Consider the following 17,075-nt stretch of genomic DNA (forward strand, 5'->3'; position numbering starts at 1 on the left):
GTCCAAAGGCAAGTTGTAACATGAAAAGAGGTAAAGACAAGATATGGAATAATTTCTTAAAAAGAAGTTATCAATAGCTGCTAAAGAACACTCCACAAACACTGTCCCTTCTAAGAAAACAAAGTTGAGATTGCCTCAAAACTCTTGGGATTCAAGTATAAAAAGGCAGTGAGGAAAAGGAGTGTGTGGAGGAGGAAATGGAAGTGGGATGTGGACTGATTCCGGGTAATTAAGCACTGCTTCTAAGCTGATATTGCAAAGGCAGTAATTAACAGATAAATAAACATCAACAAAAAACAAGGACCTAACATAATTTTTAAAATAGTTGGGCAGGTGCAGTGGCTCAAGCCTGGAATCCCAGCACTTTGGGAGACTGAGCCAGGAGGATCACTTGAGCCCGACTTGGAGATTAGCCTGGGCAATATAGTGAGACTGCATCGCTACCAAAAAATTTAAAAATTAGGAGAGCATGGTGGCCTGCGCATACAGTTCCAGCTACTCAGGAGGCTGAAGCAGGAGGATTGCTTGAGCCTGGGAGGTGGAGGTTGCAGTGAGCTGAGATCACAGCACTGCACTCCAGCCCGGGCAACAGAGCAAGACCTTGTCTCGAAAAATAAAGATAAAAAATAGTTAGCATCATCATTTTGGAAACATACTCAGAATGAAAGAGAATAATAAAACCAATGTAGCAAAATTGGTGAACCTGAATAGAGTATTTGGGAATTGACTATTTCTGTAATTTTTCTGTTTGAAATATTTCAACAAGTATTTTAGAGGCATGCTCACATAGCTTTGAGGGGAAAAAAGTCAAAGAGGATGTAGTTTGGAATATATATATTTATTGTTGCATTTAAGCTGATCTAACAACTTATGTACCTATTTTCAAAATACTCACCCATTGAATGGAAGCCGTGCCTGGGTCTGGATACCAGATGTTCCAGTAAAGGTAGAGTTGCTTGCTATTGATACATATGAAGACTGCTGTAGCTACATGTAAAGAAAATTAATTTTAGATCATATTTCCAAAAACGGACAATATTCTCAGGTATGATAAGGTAAGCAATACAAATTCATCTATTAAAATAAGAAAAACACAATGGAGAATTTCATACAAACACATACTTCACAGAGCTCTTTTAAAGACTCAAACCAATACTATAGGTGAAAATAATGTGAACATTTTATAGTACTACATAGTACAAATATAAAGAAAGTATTTCACAGAAGAGTTAAGTATGTCAGAATGATAGGAAATTCTAGATGAATGCCCTCGAAGTACTGTAATAACTTGTTTTGGCTAGAAAAATGCAATGTGCCTACTTACAAATAAAACAGGTACTATATTGATCATTTATCACACTACAAATTACAGAGAATAAGTTACAGGCACAATAGTTGAGTTTCTATTTTACACCAACTTCTAAACATTAGAAATGCTTATGACAAAAATACTGAACATTATTCTTTTTATCAATAGCCACAAAACATATTCCAAAGTATATTTCATTAAAAAGTACACGTGTGGGTTTGTTTCCCTGTCTTTCATTCTAAAGATGACCAGTAAGAGTAGACAGATCGCTAAAGATACGTCACCTGGAAATGCATCTCACAGTTTATTTTCCAATAAATAAACTTGGACTTATTTTCCAAGTCAGTGGCATCAAACTGATGTGTGAGGAAGAGCTTTGTAACAGCCACGGTCTTTTCTAAATTCATTTGGACTCTGCCGATTTTAACTTCAGTCTATTTTCTATCATACCGCCACAGCCTTGTGCTCTTGCCAAGCTGCTCTCAGCTCCAAATTGTCTGACTTGTATATCTGACCTCTGTTATATATTTCTAAATGCTAAAGGTACATAGAAATAAACTTAAAGGTTTGGGTTAACATTTTAAGATTTTGGAAAGTGCCACTTCAATACTGAGTTAGATGTGTTTGAGTAGTTTCTGTGATAGCACTAGACATCTTGGACCCCGTTATCACTTTTGCAATACAATGACTTCATTTTTTCCACATACCTGAGTAACATACTGAGCTGGAAGCACTGCATAACCCACATTCCCTGTTCCCGGAGCCGGTGCCAGGACAGTGCCTGGTGGCAGGTTAGTGAGGTTGGGCTGGATCTGTGGCAGTGGTGTGGCAGGCATGATAAGCCGTTGCTGTGGCTGGCTAGTAGTTACTATTTGTGAAGTTGGATTGATTGGTTTTGGAACAACCTAAAAAGAAGGGACATACATCAATGACCACAAAATAAATTTTACAGCTGTTCAATTCAGTATAAATCTCTTGCACCTAAATCTTAACGTTCTATTTAAAAAGTAACTCGTCTATTTGGGAAAGACTCAGAAAGAAGTTATGTGATACTCACTTGTTTGACAGCCTGAGCTGAGACAATTGGAACTGACATCCGCACTGGGGTTGTATTAACAACCACTGGCTTTGCTTTTTAAAAAACAAAAAAAGGGTGAACAAGTTATTTACAGAAAATAGTATTTAAAACACTTAAGAATACTTAGCTCTCCCAAGTTTTTCTCATAAAAGAGCTTAAAGAATTCCATCTGATTCCTAATTTGAGCAATCTTTAATCAGGATAGTTACCTTTCAAAATCGCTTACCCCATCTACCAGAGAACTTATATCTAAGGTGACTACAGTCTATCCACTTTATGAAGGAATATTTGTAGGTTCAAGACATTCAAATGAAAATACCTCAATCTGTATTCAGATGATTTATACATTCAGTACCTAATCCAGTCAAATGAAATGTATAAATAAAAGAACTGTCATTTATAAGCTTGAGTAACAACAGCACTCTATACTACTATTTCTAATTGCTGTTTCTATTCAAACCACAGAATATGTCATTCTTGGGTCTTTTTTTTTTTTCTCTCTCTTTTTTTTTTTTTTTGAGACGGAGACTCGCTCTGTCTATCACCCAGGCTGGAGTGCAGTGGTGCAATCTCAGCTCACTGCAACCTCCGCCTCCCAGGTTCGAGCGATTCTCATACCTCAGCCTCCCAAGTACCTAAAATTACAGGCGCACGCCACCACATCCGGCTAATTTTTGTATTTTTAGTAGAGACTGGGTTCTGCCATGTTGGCCAGAATGGTCTCGAACTCCTGACCTCAGGTGATCCACCCGCCTCGGCCACCCAAAGTGCTGGGATTATGGGCGTGAGCCACTGCACCCAGCCAGTGTAATTCAATATTTATGGAATACATACTAAAAGGCAGCACAGCAAAAAGGATAAGAACATGGGCTCTAAAGTCATAAGACCCAGGGCATTAAAATCCCAGTTCTGCTGTCTTCTAAGCACTTAAGCTCTCTTTGCCTGTATCCTCATCTGCAATATGGGGAGCATCTACCTTATGGCATATGAGGGTTAAGTATATGATAATTCATGAAAATTGATCGGAACACTGCCCAACAAACAGTAAATGCTCACTAAATATTAGCTGCCATCATTGTTGTTACAACTGCTGCTACTATATAAATGGCACTGTGGACATTGTTTCAGGAAACCTAAAGCACTAGACCTCTGCTGTCAGGGAGATTACAATCTAGTTCAGCAGATTAGGCAGGTGCCCAAATAAGACAAATAAATATAAATATATATAGTTTTTTTTTTTTTTTTTTTTTTTTTTTTTGTAGATGGAGTCTCCCTGTGTCACCCAGGCTGGAGTGCAGTGGCATGATCTCGGCTCACTGTAAGCTCCGCCTCCCAGGTTCACGCCATTCTCCTGCCTCAGCCTCCCGAGTAGCTGGGACTACAGGCACCTGTCACCACACCCAGCTAATTTTTTTGTATTTTTAGTAGAGACAGGATTTCACCGTGTTAGCCAGGATGATCTCAATCTCCTGACCTCGTGATCCGCCCGCCTTGGCCTCCCACAGTGCTGGGATTACAGGCGTGAGCCACCGCGCCCGGCCAAGATAAATATTATTAAAGAAGATACATGAAGAGCTGTGGGAGTTTAGAGGAAAGAGGATATATAATTTGCAGAGGATGGAAATATAGAAAAAGCACATGGAGGACAGAGTACTGAGATGGGCCCCAATCAATAGGCCGGCCGCATGGAGGGCACACAGACTGGAGAAGGGCATTTCACGCAGAGACAGAAACATGAGAAGTGGAGGCTTAATCTTGGGAAGCTGCAAAGCATAGTCACAAATGTTGATGAACAAACCATCTGGCTAATACCTGGGATTAACGTAGACAAACACAGGCAAAAAGGCAGATTGCAGACATTTATTGAGGACCTTGAATGTTAGGGTAGGACTCTATATTTAATCTGTATTTTTAATTCAGTATGCAATGAGAAGTTTCTAGGGATTTTTAAATACAGAAATTATATTGAAATAAAGAAAAATTAATTGTATTTGGCAGCAGTGCATAAAACAGAATGGAGTTGCAAGAGACAAGTCAGAAGAGTGCACAAAAATGAGGGTCTGATCTGGAGTGACAGCAATGGGAATAAAACAGAGAGAGCAGATGCAGGAGACCTGGTGTAGGTGAAAGGATCATGACTTACCAACCAACCACTGAATGGTAGGAACTGTAGGTATAAGCGAAGAAAATGTAACCACTGCAGAGCTTTCAAGTGACCAGGAAAATGACAGTTATTAGAACTAAAAACTCAAGAATGAGCTGTTTTAAAGGGAGGATGAAACTTGACATGGAGAAATACTGGGATGAAATTCAGGAAAGACATTGGCACTAGACATATACGTTTGGACCAACAAGAAGTGCAGTTTTAAAAACTGCCTACTGCCATTTCCACTGTTAAAAGCAGACATTTAAGAAGATAGAAATGACATCTCTTCAGGTTTCATTGATGTAAAAGTAAGGCCTAGAGCCTGGTCTGAAAGAGAGGTTGAGACAATTCTCAACAAAACAAAAAAGAATAAATTTCCTTAGATAGAAAGGCTACTATGATATCAGCAGTTTTGGTTTTTTTTTTTGTTTTTTTGTTTTTTTTTGCTTTTGGTGGGGACTGGAAGGGTGATGGCTAAAGACCAAAAAGCTGAGAGTCCTAGAAGAGAATCTTAGAGTAGGCACTCTGATTTAAAAGGCAGCAGGCCACTGCAGCAAGGTGACAAACTAGGGGGAAGGAGGGAGAGGAGGAGATGTCTAGAGAGAGTATATGATTAGTGGTGATGGTCGCACAATTTTGTGAATATACTAAAAACCAGTCAATTGTATGCTTTGAAAGGGTGAACTTTATGGTATATGTGAATTACATCTCAGTAAGGTTGTTATACAAAGAGTGTATGACTCTCTTCCTGTATGAAATACTGGAGCAGTGTGACATCTGATACCTAGTTTGAAGTTGTTTCTGTTCTGTTTGAATTTTCCTCAATTATACTGAAGCATTAGCAAGGTTATAATAACCATTGTAGATTGGTCTCAGCAATGCTAGAAGGAATTAAAAAGAGAGCCTGAATTCCCGCTTAGGACACAGCAGAGCCTGCTCCTGGGAGAGATGACAGTCGCTGTTCATGAGCACAGTGCAGTGATTCTGAAGTGAGAGCAATGACCAGTGGAATCCAAAAACATCCTGGTGGTCCTGAGAAATAACTGGGAAGGAGAGTGACCTGCCCTCCATCACATTAAATGGGGACTATCCCTGCCCTCTCCTCATACACATGCACAAATGTGTGTGTGCACACACAGTCACACACACACAGACACACACACACCCTCCCTGGCCCGGTAAAAAAAACTTAGAAACTCAAATTTACATAGGTTTGACACTTGCATGCTGAGTTTTAACTGAAGCCTGGGGAATGTAGAAAATATAAAATCAAGTGGTCATAAAACAGAATACTATAAAATACCTATGGAAGGGGATGTTATATAACTAAGTCAACTGTCTGCATTTCTTCTCCTCCTTACCTTAGCGCACATTACTAACTACTACTTCAGTTTTCATAGAGGCTGGCATAATTGTTTAGTGTTTAGTCTTTGGCAGGAACTCTGAACAATCCTTTAGAATATCCTCCTTCCAAACTTCAGAAACCATACCTGCAAGTGTTTGAGGCTTTTTAACTTCTTAAATTGGTTTCCTCCCTCACCGAGATGATAGGCTGTATTCTGAAAAGCATAACCAAGCACTTTCCTGAGTTCTTCTACTATGCTGCCCACCACTGAACTAGTGATTAACATGGTGGAGCCTTTGAACATTAGTTCTTGTACAACTTTTGGGGAAAAATGTACAAGATAAGCCCCTTTGGCATTTAAGTAAATTCTTCATAAAGAGACATTAATATATTTGATGAACTAGAGCAACTATTTAGTGTAACTCTAATAAAAATTGCATTTGTTATTCCTGTGAAATAATATATATTATATATATCCAGATCTTTTATGGGACAGGAGAGAAAGACAAAAACAGAAAAATATAGATGGATATAAGGGAAATAACATGGGCAGTATATGTATGTGGCTGGGTGGGAAGAGGGTATAGAGTGAGGTGAAGAAGGCAGAGAGATATAGGGGAGAACAGAGAGGCAATGTTCAAGGTGGAAAGCAAAAAAGGAACCTGAAGGGAAGCAGAAGAGTGGTGAGGGATTGCCAGGTGGCAAGGAGAAAAAGAGAAGTAGAGACAGGCAGAAAGACAGATATAAAGCTGGAAATGGAGGCACCAGTCAATACTGAATTTTACTTATTTATTATTATTATTTTTTGAGACAGAGTCTTGCTCTGTTGCCCAGGCTGGGGTGTAGTGGTGCGATCTCAGCTCACTGCAACCTCTGCCTCCCAGGTTCAAGTGATTCTCCTGCCTCAGCCTCCCAAGTAGCTGGGATTACAGGTGTGCGCCACCACGCCCAGCTAATTTTTGTATTTTTTTAGCAGAGACAGGATTTCACCATGTTGGCCAGGCTGTTCTCAAACTCTCAACCTCAAGTGATCCGCCCGCCTCGGCCTCCCCAAGTGCTGGGATTACAGGTGTGCACCACCGTGCCCAGCCAATACTCTATTTTGAAATGTCCATCCCATTCCTCCACTCTCCCTGGATCTTCCTTATATGAAAGTCATACTCTTCCTAATGAATAAATTAATGTTAACATTAATTAGGTTTAATCCATTATATGGATTCTCAGCATACTATTATACACATACACACACACACATAAAATACAACCAGTTGTATCTAATGACCACTTTCTATCATCATCATCATCGTACTACCTAAGTAGATTGGACTTACAGCACTTCTCTCAGTACCCTGCTAAGTCTAAGTATTGAGAGAATATAAAATTTGACTCCCTTAGTCAATAATATGGATGTTTCAGTTTTCCCCTCACTAAGATTATGATAATGATTTTATTCCAAAATCAGTTTTAAAAAGAATTAGAAAATATAACTGCTTGCTGTGTCTAATTTAATAGAATATGTACTAAAATACTGCTTACTGTTTTCTCCCTTCAGTAATTTGAAAGAGAAATAAATAGGTTTTATTCTTCTATAGGTTCCCTCAGGTGAACCAGCTATTGGCAACAGATAGCTCCAAATCTCTGATCTTTTTTTTTTTTTTTTTTTTTTTAGACTACTCAAGTATAGCAGTAAGAAGGGGAAAAAGGTAGAACAAGGAGTTCCAACTGTAACTGTGAAGAATCAATCAAGATAATTCACGACCTTCAGACTACCCTCTGATCTGTTTTGTTTTGTTTTGTTCTGTTTTGTTTTGAGATGGAGTCTCGCTCTGTCACCCAGGCTGGAGTGCAGTGGTGCAATCTCAGTTCACAGCAACCTCCTCCGCCCAGGTTGAAGCGATTCTCCTGCCTCAAACTCCTGGGTAGCTGGGATCACAGGCATGTGACATCACACCCAGCTAATTTTTATATTTTTAGTAGAGATGGGGTTTCGCCATGTTGGCCAGACTGGCCACAAACTCCTGACCTCAGGTGATCCTTGGCCTCCCAAAGTGCTGGGATTACAGGAGTGAGCCACAGCGTCTGACCTACCCTTTGATCTCTTAATAAAAAAGAGTAACCAACTAGTCTTTAATTCTTCTACTTACTTTCGATAAACAATATATCATTCAATTGCCATCAACTGCTTCTTGACATTGTTAGAATATAAAACAAGGAAACACGTAAGCCCTAAACTATAAACTATCCTGATCCTTTCATATCCTTTAATTTTTAGAAAAGTAGATAAATATGAAAAAGGTCATTTACGTGTCTATGGATGTATATCAGGTGGTAAAAAGAGTTAAACACAAACACAAAATAGTAGGACAACAAACAGGAATATCCTTTAGGGAAAATACAACTAAGCAAAATAAAACATTTTAATCACTTTTTTTTTTTTTTGAGATGGAGTCTCACTCTGTCTGGAGTGCAGTGGCATGATCTCGGCTCACTGCAACCTCCACCTCCCGGGTTCGAGCACTTCTCCTGTCTCAGCCTCCCGAGTAGCTGGGACTACAGGCGCACATCACCACACCTGGCTAATTTTTGTATTTTTAGTTGACAGGGGGTTTCACCATATTGGCCAGGCTGGTCTTGAACTCCTGACCTCAGGTGATCCGCCTGCCTCGGCCTCCCAAGGTGCTGGGATTACAGGTGTGAGCCACCGTGCCTGGCCTTTTAATCACTATTTTAGTAGCAATTATAGATTCAAAATAAGTAAAAAGTGACATTAAGTTCTTACTTATATTTACCTTGCCTATTTGTCATTTCAACTGACCCAAACCCTATCAAGGGGCTTTATAGTTCAGCAAATAAAATACATAATTCGGTTCCATCTAAGTGTATCCCACTGGCATAAATGTCAGGTTTTAAAACCAGCAATAAAATGGCTAACCACAAATTAACAAATAATTACTATTATCTGGTATAACAGCACACTGTGTACCAACTTCCAGCAGAAAGAATACTACAGTTATACGCAACTCTCATTCTATTTCACTGCCTTCTGCACCAGTTACTGGCTCATACTCAGTTGAAATGCCACTCTTCATCAGGATTTCAGCAAGAAATGGACAAATGTTCTTTAATCATGTTAAAATCAAGAATTACTGTTTTTAAAAAATGGTTACTAACCTTGCTGAAGAGGCTGAGTGTTTGTACTGGGATTCTGACTAACTGGCTGGGTTGAGCTACTGGCTGATGTGGCAGTAACAAGTCGGACATAATGAAACTTGCTTCCAGGCACTTGAATCTGCTGGACATTGGGAGCAGTTGCCAGAGGAATAATTGTCTTAAACTGTGATGTGCTCACTCCTCCAACAGTGATGGTCTGCACAGTTGATTTCACTGCCTATTAAACAATACAACATGGCTGTCATTAATCTGGGATGTAACTTTCCTACTATTTTTAATTTATAACAATTGCTCAAGTTATAAAGTATGCTCCTGTATTGCATCAAAAGCTGCTGAAAGGAACAACCTGTTCAAAGAGAAATGAAAAGAATGGTAATAAATACAGAAATAAAACAAAAATTAATGAGTTCTACCTTCCATCTCTAGTAGTTAACTTCCTTGGTAGTTCATTTCAGATAACTTGCTATGAAGAAATTATTACTTAATTTGCAAGTACTTACACAATTTTGTTACTATCAGGTAAAATTTATAAGAAAAGAATTATTTTAAAATTCCCAGAATTAAGCCCCATATTCAATATAGAGAAAAGATGATACAGATAGTTGTCATTATTGCTACCCACCAAAATAACTACAACAAATTTTATATTCCCATGTTCTGTATGTTTTGTATTTTTAGTAGAGATGGGGTTTCACCATATTGGTCAGACTGGTCTTGAACTCCTGACCTCAGGTGATCCACCTGCCTTGGCCTCCCAAAGTGCTGCATTTTCCCAAAAGAAAAGCCTACCTGATACCCTTACGAAGTTTAGTAAATTCTGAAAGGCATAATACTCCCTAGATATAAAAGTACCCACTAGCATATGGGCAGGAGGCCAAATTCCGTCCAAAATTACCAATTTTGTTTGTCTAGGGAAACTAGTTTTGTATTCCCTAAGTGTGTATCTGTGTGCGTGTGTGTATGTATATACATAGGGTCTCATTCTGTCACCCAGGCTGGAGTGCAGTGGTGCAGTAACAGCTCACTACAGCCTCGACCTCCTGGGCTCAAGCCATCCTCCTGCCTCAGCCTCCTGAGCAAGTAGGACTGCAGGTACCATGCCCAGTTAATTTGTGTGTGATGATGGGGTAGTAGAGACAGGGTCTCACTTTGCTGCCCAGGCTGGTCTTTAACTCCTGGGCTCAAGCAATCCTCCTACCTCAGCTTCCCAAAGGGTGGGAGCCACATCATTTTAATTGATTAAAATGATTTAATTATTTTAAAAATTAAAGACTGATACTAATCCTTTTCTTTAGTCCAACAAAAGGCAATGGGAATTCCCCAAAAGCTAAATGAAACATCATAGGCAGAGCAGAACACAACAGTCTTTTGACAAGTCCCTAACTGCTGTTTAACCAATGTACAACACACTGTCATACAATGCAAAGGATCAAAGATTCTCTAACCAGATATATAGCATTATTTTATAAATAATTACATCCCCACCTATTCTATAAAAAGCTCTCATGCTAAAAGACAACTGATGTATGATGGAGGAAATCTGTATTCACTACATGGATAATTATGAAACAAGAATTCTAAATACTTTCATAAAAGTCCAGGAGAAAACAAAAATAATGCCATTTAGTTCAGAAACATTACAAAAGACATTACTTCTGCATAAAATAATTCACATATTATCATAAGCAAAAACCAGATTCAAAATAAGAGATAACAGCAGCCATAGCAGTGAATTAAATGAAAATGGAAAGCATAAAAAAAGGATTAAATGTATAAATATGGAAGCTACTGAAAAATCAAGCAACCTAAAAGACCAATACATACAATAGTGCAAAGGACATAGTCCTTACTATATCTGCTCAACATGGAGGAAAAACACTAAGTATATTAGGAAACAAGGTGCTTGAAACATAAGAGTTACATTTATTGGGTACTTAATATGCATGGAGGATAGTACTAAAAATTCTATAGAAGACTATCTGATCTAACAACCACATTATGAGGTAGTTATGGCATGGCATAGTACAGGGACTGGTTTAACTAAGTTTGTTTAGTATAGATTTTTCTCTTCTTCTAAAAGTACATTTGATTGTGTATATTTAAGGTGTATCACATGATGTATGGGATACATATAGCAAAATGTGTATCAATGTTACTATAATGAAGCAAATCAATATATCCATCATCTTGCATAGTTTTCCATTTTGTTTTTGTGGCAAGGGCAGTTAAAATCTACTTATTTAGCAGGAATCCCAAATACTGTACAATTTCGTTACTTACAGTCTTAACACTGTATATTAACACTTGTTCATCCTACATATCTATTATTCTACAACCTCTGACCTGGTTCCTCTGCTACCCCCACCCAGTAAACCAGTTTTATTTTCTATCTCTGTATATTTGACCATTTTTTTTCCAGATTCCACATATAAGTGAGATCATGCAATATTTTTCTTTCTGTTTCTCTTAGCATAATGCCCACCAGATTCATCCATGTTGTGGCAAATGGCAAGATCTTATTTTTCAAGGCTGAATAATATTTTATTTTATGTATATACTACAGTTTCTTTACTCATTCGTCTGTCAACAGGTTGTTTTCATATCCTGGTTATTGTGAATAGTGCTATAATAAACATGGAAGTGCAGATATCCTCATGAGGTGGTGATCTCATTTCTTCTGAACAATCCCAGAAGAGGGATTGCTGGGTCATGTGGCAGTTCTATTTTGAATTTCTTTAGAAACCTCCACACTGTTTTCCATAATGGCTGCACCAATCTACATCCCCACAATCAATACACAAGAGTTCTATTTTCTGCACATCCTCACCACATTTATTATGTTAACTTTTGATAATAGCCATCCTAATGGGTGTGAAATGGCATCTCATAGTGGCTCTCATTTCCATTTCCCTGATGATTAATGATGTTGAATACATTTTCATATGTCTGTTGGCCATTTTTGTATCTTTGCAGAAATGTCTATTCAGGTACTTTGTGTATTTTTTAATTGGGTTGTTTTTCTACTAAGATGTATGAGTTCTTTTGTTGTTGATGCTGTTGTTGAGATGGAGTTTCACTCTGCCACCGAAGCTGGAGTGCAGTGGTGCCATCTCCACTCACTGCAACCTCTGTCTCTTGGGTTCACGTGATGCTCCTGCTTCAGCCTCCCAAGTAGCTGGGAAATCAGGTGCGTGCCACCATGCCCGGCTAATTTTTGTATTTTGAATAGAGGCGGGGTTTCATCATGTTGGCCAGGCTGGTCTCGAACTCCTAACCTCAAGTGATTGGCCTCCCTCAGCCTCCCAAAGTGCCGGGATTACAGGCATGAGCCACTGCACCCAGCCTGAGTTCTTTCTAAATTGTAGATTTTAACCTCTTATCAGATATACGGTTTGCAAATGTTTTTTCCTCAATCCATAGGCTGCCACTTCATTTTATCATTTCCTTTTTGTGCAGCAGCTTTTTTGTTTAATGCAGTCCGTTTATTTTTGCTTTTTTTTTTTTTTTCCAGATGGAGTCTTGCTCTGTCACCCAGGCTGGAGTGCAGTGGCGTGATCTTGGCTTGCTGCAACCTCTGCCTCCCAGGTTCAAGTGATTCTCCTACCTCAGCCTCCCAAGTAGCTGGGATTACAAGAGTGTGCCACCACAACTGGCTATTTTTTGTACTTTTAGTAGACACGAGGTTTCACCATGTTGGCCAGGCTGGTCTTTAACTTCCGACCTCAAGTGATCTGCCTGCCTCGGCCTCCCAAAGTGCTGAGATTACAGGCGTGAGCCACCATGCCTGGCCTCTATTTTAGCTTTTGTAGCCTGAGTTTTTGGTCTGATATCAAAAAATAAATAAATAAATTTCCAAGACCGATATCCAGGAACCTTTCCTCTATGTTCTCTTCTAGAAGTTTTATAGTTTCAGGTCTTACATTTAGGTCTTTTATTCATTTTGAGTTGATTTTTATATATGGTTCAAAAGCCCAATATTGGCTGGAAGTGGTATCATTTAATCACCAAAACAAGGCTGAAGTGCAGTGGTGCAATCTCGGCTCACTGCAACCTCCACTTCCCCAGTTCAAACGACTCTCCCACCTCAGCCTCCCAAGTAGCTGGGATTTACAGGCGTGTGCCACCAAACCCAGCTAATTTTTGTGTTTTTAGTAGAGATGGGGTTTCACCATGTTGGTCAGGCTGGTATATGAGAGCTTTTAATCAGATTGGCAAAGACTGAAAATGACTGATTAACAGGAGAACATAAAAACAGACCACACCCAACGCAATCAGCTGACCTCTGACAATGCACCAGAAGCAATTCAATGAGGAAAGGACAGTCTTTTCAACAAATGGTACTGGTACAACAGAATATCCACATGCAGCCTGTCACCCAGGCTGGAGTGCAGTGGCATGATCATAGCTCACTGCAGCCTCAAACTCCTGGGCTCAAGCGATCCTCCTGCCTCAGCCTCCCAAGTAGCTAGACTATGTGCTCATCATCTTGCCTGCCTAATTTTATTTTTATTTTTTGTAGAGACCAAGTCTCACTGTGTTGCCCAGGCTGGGCTCAACCTCCTGGCCTCAAGTGATCCTCCTGCCTCAGCCTCCCAAAGTGAAATATATTTCATTCTGCTTTTTAGTTATTCTTGGTAGAAGGGTTAGTACAACAAGCTAGTTCTATATAGTCAAAAACAGAAAATCTAGACTGCTGGGGTTTTATTCTAGGCATCTCCATTTCCTACTTGTGTGATATTGGTTAAGTGACTAAACTTCTGAAAGTGTGAAAATGGTACCTTTCTCATAGAATTGTGAGGATTAAATGAGTTAAATTATACAAAGTGCAAACAATAACATGTCACATAGTGCATGTTCAGTAAATATGAGTCACTATTCCTATCATCATTATTGAAACAGATTATCAACAATGCCCAATTTAGATAGAAAAGCTCAGAGAGATTAAGTAAATTCTCCAAGGTCACGCAACTAAAAAGTAGCAGAGAAAGGATGTGAAACAGATCTAACTCAAAAGACTATTTGCTTAACCAAAACATTATACTGCCTCTTACTGTAGATGCTTGATTAATAGTAATTAAATGATTGAATAAATGTAGACAACATCCAGTCCTCAAGAACTCTAAGAAGTCAAGTCACACATCTGCCTCTAAGACACACAAAAGTATTAGTTAGTATACGAAATAGAAGTATACACTGCATTTTAAAGAACTTCACTTTACAATAGTTTCAGACTCACAAGAAGGTGTAAAACTAACACAGAGTTCTGATGCATCCTTCCCCAAACAGAATAAAATCTTACTAACCACTGGACATTATTAAAACCAGGAAATTGACAATTGGCACAAAACTTTTTTTTTAGATGGAGTCTCAGTCCTGTCACCCAGGCTAGAGTACAATGGCGCAATCTCGGCTCACTGAAGCCTCCACCTTCCCAGCTAAAGCAATTCTCCTGCCTCAGCCTCCCAAGTAGCTGGGATTACAGGTGCCCACCACCATACCTAATTTTTTTTTTGTATCTTTAGTAGAGATGGGGTTTCACCATGTTGGTCAGGCTGGTCTTGAACTCCTAACCTCAGGTGATCCACCTGCCTCGGCCTCCCAAAGTGCTGGGATTACAGGTGTGAGCCACAGTGCCCGGCCAGCACAAAACTATTAACTAAACTACAGAACAGATCATATTCCGATTTCACCAGTTTTTATGCGCACTTTTTTGATGTGTTAGTCCATGTAATGGTATCACTTGTAGAGATTCATGTAATCAACACCACCATGAAGATATATAAAATTCTTCCTTCACCGCAATCTCCCTTGCACCATCCTTTATAGTAACACTCTCTCCCCAGCCCTAACCCTTAGCAACCACTTATTAAACCACATTTCTTAGCATTTAAAAAACTAAGTAACATATAAAAGTTACTACTTAAAAACTGAAAAAAACAGAAGGATTATATACATTTCATTGCTTGAGAGAATTCACAAATTGGCCCCTTCCTTCAATTACAGTGGCCTGCAAAGAACTACATGTGAACGTCTCTCTGAAAATACCCATTACATAAAACAGTTCATGTGTGTTCAATAAAAATCTTCATTTGGAGTTATCTCTGTTTCCTGAATAACATCTTTAAGAGTTGGGCTAAAAAGCAAATATCTTAATTTAGATTCAAAATAGCTATGTTTAACGTGTATAAGTGTCTGCCCTCAAAAACGCGGACAGACTTGCAAGACATTTCTATTTGTACTATTTCCTAAGCCATTTCTTTTTACAGATTAATATAATTATATATAAGATAATTTCTTGGATCATTAGTTTCCTATTACTAAACACCAAAAGTCCTTACTTAAAATTGCAGATTTACCTAAAAGAAAAAGAGGAATAAAACATTCTTCTTTTGTCCTCACAAATGACTATTCTCTTTTACTTGGTGATTTTGATACTTATGTGTAGATATGTAGATATGAAAATATAGAGATATGGCTTAACTAATATCCAAAAACACTGAATTTGCATAGATACATATTAATACAGTTTTTAAAAATTTGTAACAATGTTTATAGAGCTTATCCTCATGGAAAAGCTATGTTTACATTATCCTGATTCCCAAATCGTAGGTTATTAAAATAAATAAATCTGGCAAGAAACAAATTTGCAAGCTTTAAAATACTTTCAAGCTAAAAGAGACAAATGATAAAGTAAGAAAAGATAAATATTAAATGTATTACATGACCAATGACAGAGTGAACCTTGAGATGCACGAGAACATTCAGTACTGATTTATTGACTGGTGAAATATTACAAAAGAAGTATAAGCCATTCATTTGCTATTTTTCCATGGATATTAATCCAACTTATGTTTTATTCATAGTTATGAGTTATAGTGACATGGATGAGTAATTTATATGTGGTTTATTAGTATCCATGGTAGCAGTCATAGAAGGAGTCCAATGATGATATGAAGCAAAATTAGACAAACTATAAGGTATCAGGACCACAAACCAGCCCTACTAAGGATTAAAACATATCTATCAAGATAGGGAAAATAAAATAGTATGGGATTAGCCTAGGAACAGAATGCTAAAGATCAAAGGAATACTTTAAAAAAAAATCTATATATAAAAAAGTTTATGATAAAAGTGGGCATCTCGAATCATGGAGAGTGATAATAATGTGGATTAGCTACATGATCTGAAGAAAAAAGCTGAACCCTATACCTCATTCCTTTTAACAAATTCCAAATGGATTTAAGATTTAACCTAAAAAGTAAAACCAGAACTGGTATTAAAATATATAGACCAACAGAACAGAATAAAGAGCCCTAAGGAAAAAAAAAAAATTCCCATTTATGATCAAATGATTTTCAGCAAGGGTGCTGAGATCGTTCAACAGGGAAAAGACATACTTTTTAACAAATGGTGCTGGGAAAACTGAATGTCCATGTGCAAAACAGTGAAGTTGGACCCTCACCTACCTAACAAATTACACACAAATAAACTCAAAAGAGATCCATGACCAAAATGCACAAGCTAAAACAAACAAACAAAAAAAACTCTTAGAAGAAAACACAGGGCAAAGCTTCACAACATTGGGTCTGGCAATGATTTACTGGATATGACACCAAAGGTGCAGACAATCAAAGAAAAATAGAGAAATGGATATCATAAAATTTTTTAAATTTTGTGCATCAGAAAACACTATCAACAGAGTAAAAAGGCAACCCACAGAATGGGAGAAAACATTAGCAAATGGTATATCGATAAGTGATTAACATTTAGAATATACAAAGAACTCCTAAATGTAATAACAAAAAATAAACAATCCAATTTTAAAATGAGCAAAGAACTTGGATAGATTTTTCTCCAAATAAGACATAGAAATGGCCAATAAGCACATAACATGGTGCTCAGCATTACTAATTATTAAGGAAATACAAGTCAAAACTACAGTAAGATACTATCTCACACCCATTAGGATGGCTACTATCAAAAACAACTGTTGGTAAGGATGTAGAGAAATTGGAATCTTTATGCA

General features: G+C 38.1%; 1 protein-coding gene across 7 annotated transcripts in view; it reads right to left on the reverse strand.

The window, feature by feature from the left end:
- The window catches only part of LIN54 (lin-54 DREAM MuvB core complex component), an 87,970-nt gene that overhangs the window by 12,028 nt on the left and 58,867 nt on the right, over positions 1–17,075 (reverse strand). For all 7 annotated transcript variants that reach the window (XM_009206820.4, XM_009206824.4, XM_009206821.4 and 4 more), the window contains 4 exons: positions 9,050–9,266; positions 2,367–2,440; positions 2,017–2,214; positions 896–987 (listed from right to left, as the gene is read on the reverse strand). In XM_009206820.4, the coding sequence (XP_009205084.1) occupies positions 896–987; positions 2,017–2,214; positions 2,367–2,440; positions 9,050–9,266 (581 nt within the window). The remainder of the gene's footprint in view (positions 1–895; positions 988–2,016; positions 2,215–2,366; positions 2,441–9,049; positions 9,267–17,075) is intronic.

This window comes from Papio anubis, chromosome 3, assembly GCF_008728515.1.
Source record: "Papio anubis isolate 15944 chromosome 3, Panubis1.0, whole genome shotgun sequence".
Classification (NCBI taxonomy): domain Eukaryota; kingdom Metazoa; phylum Chordata; class Mammalia; order Primates; family Cercopithecidae; genus Papio; species Papio anubis.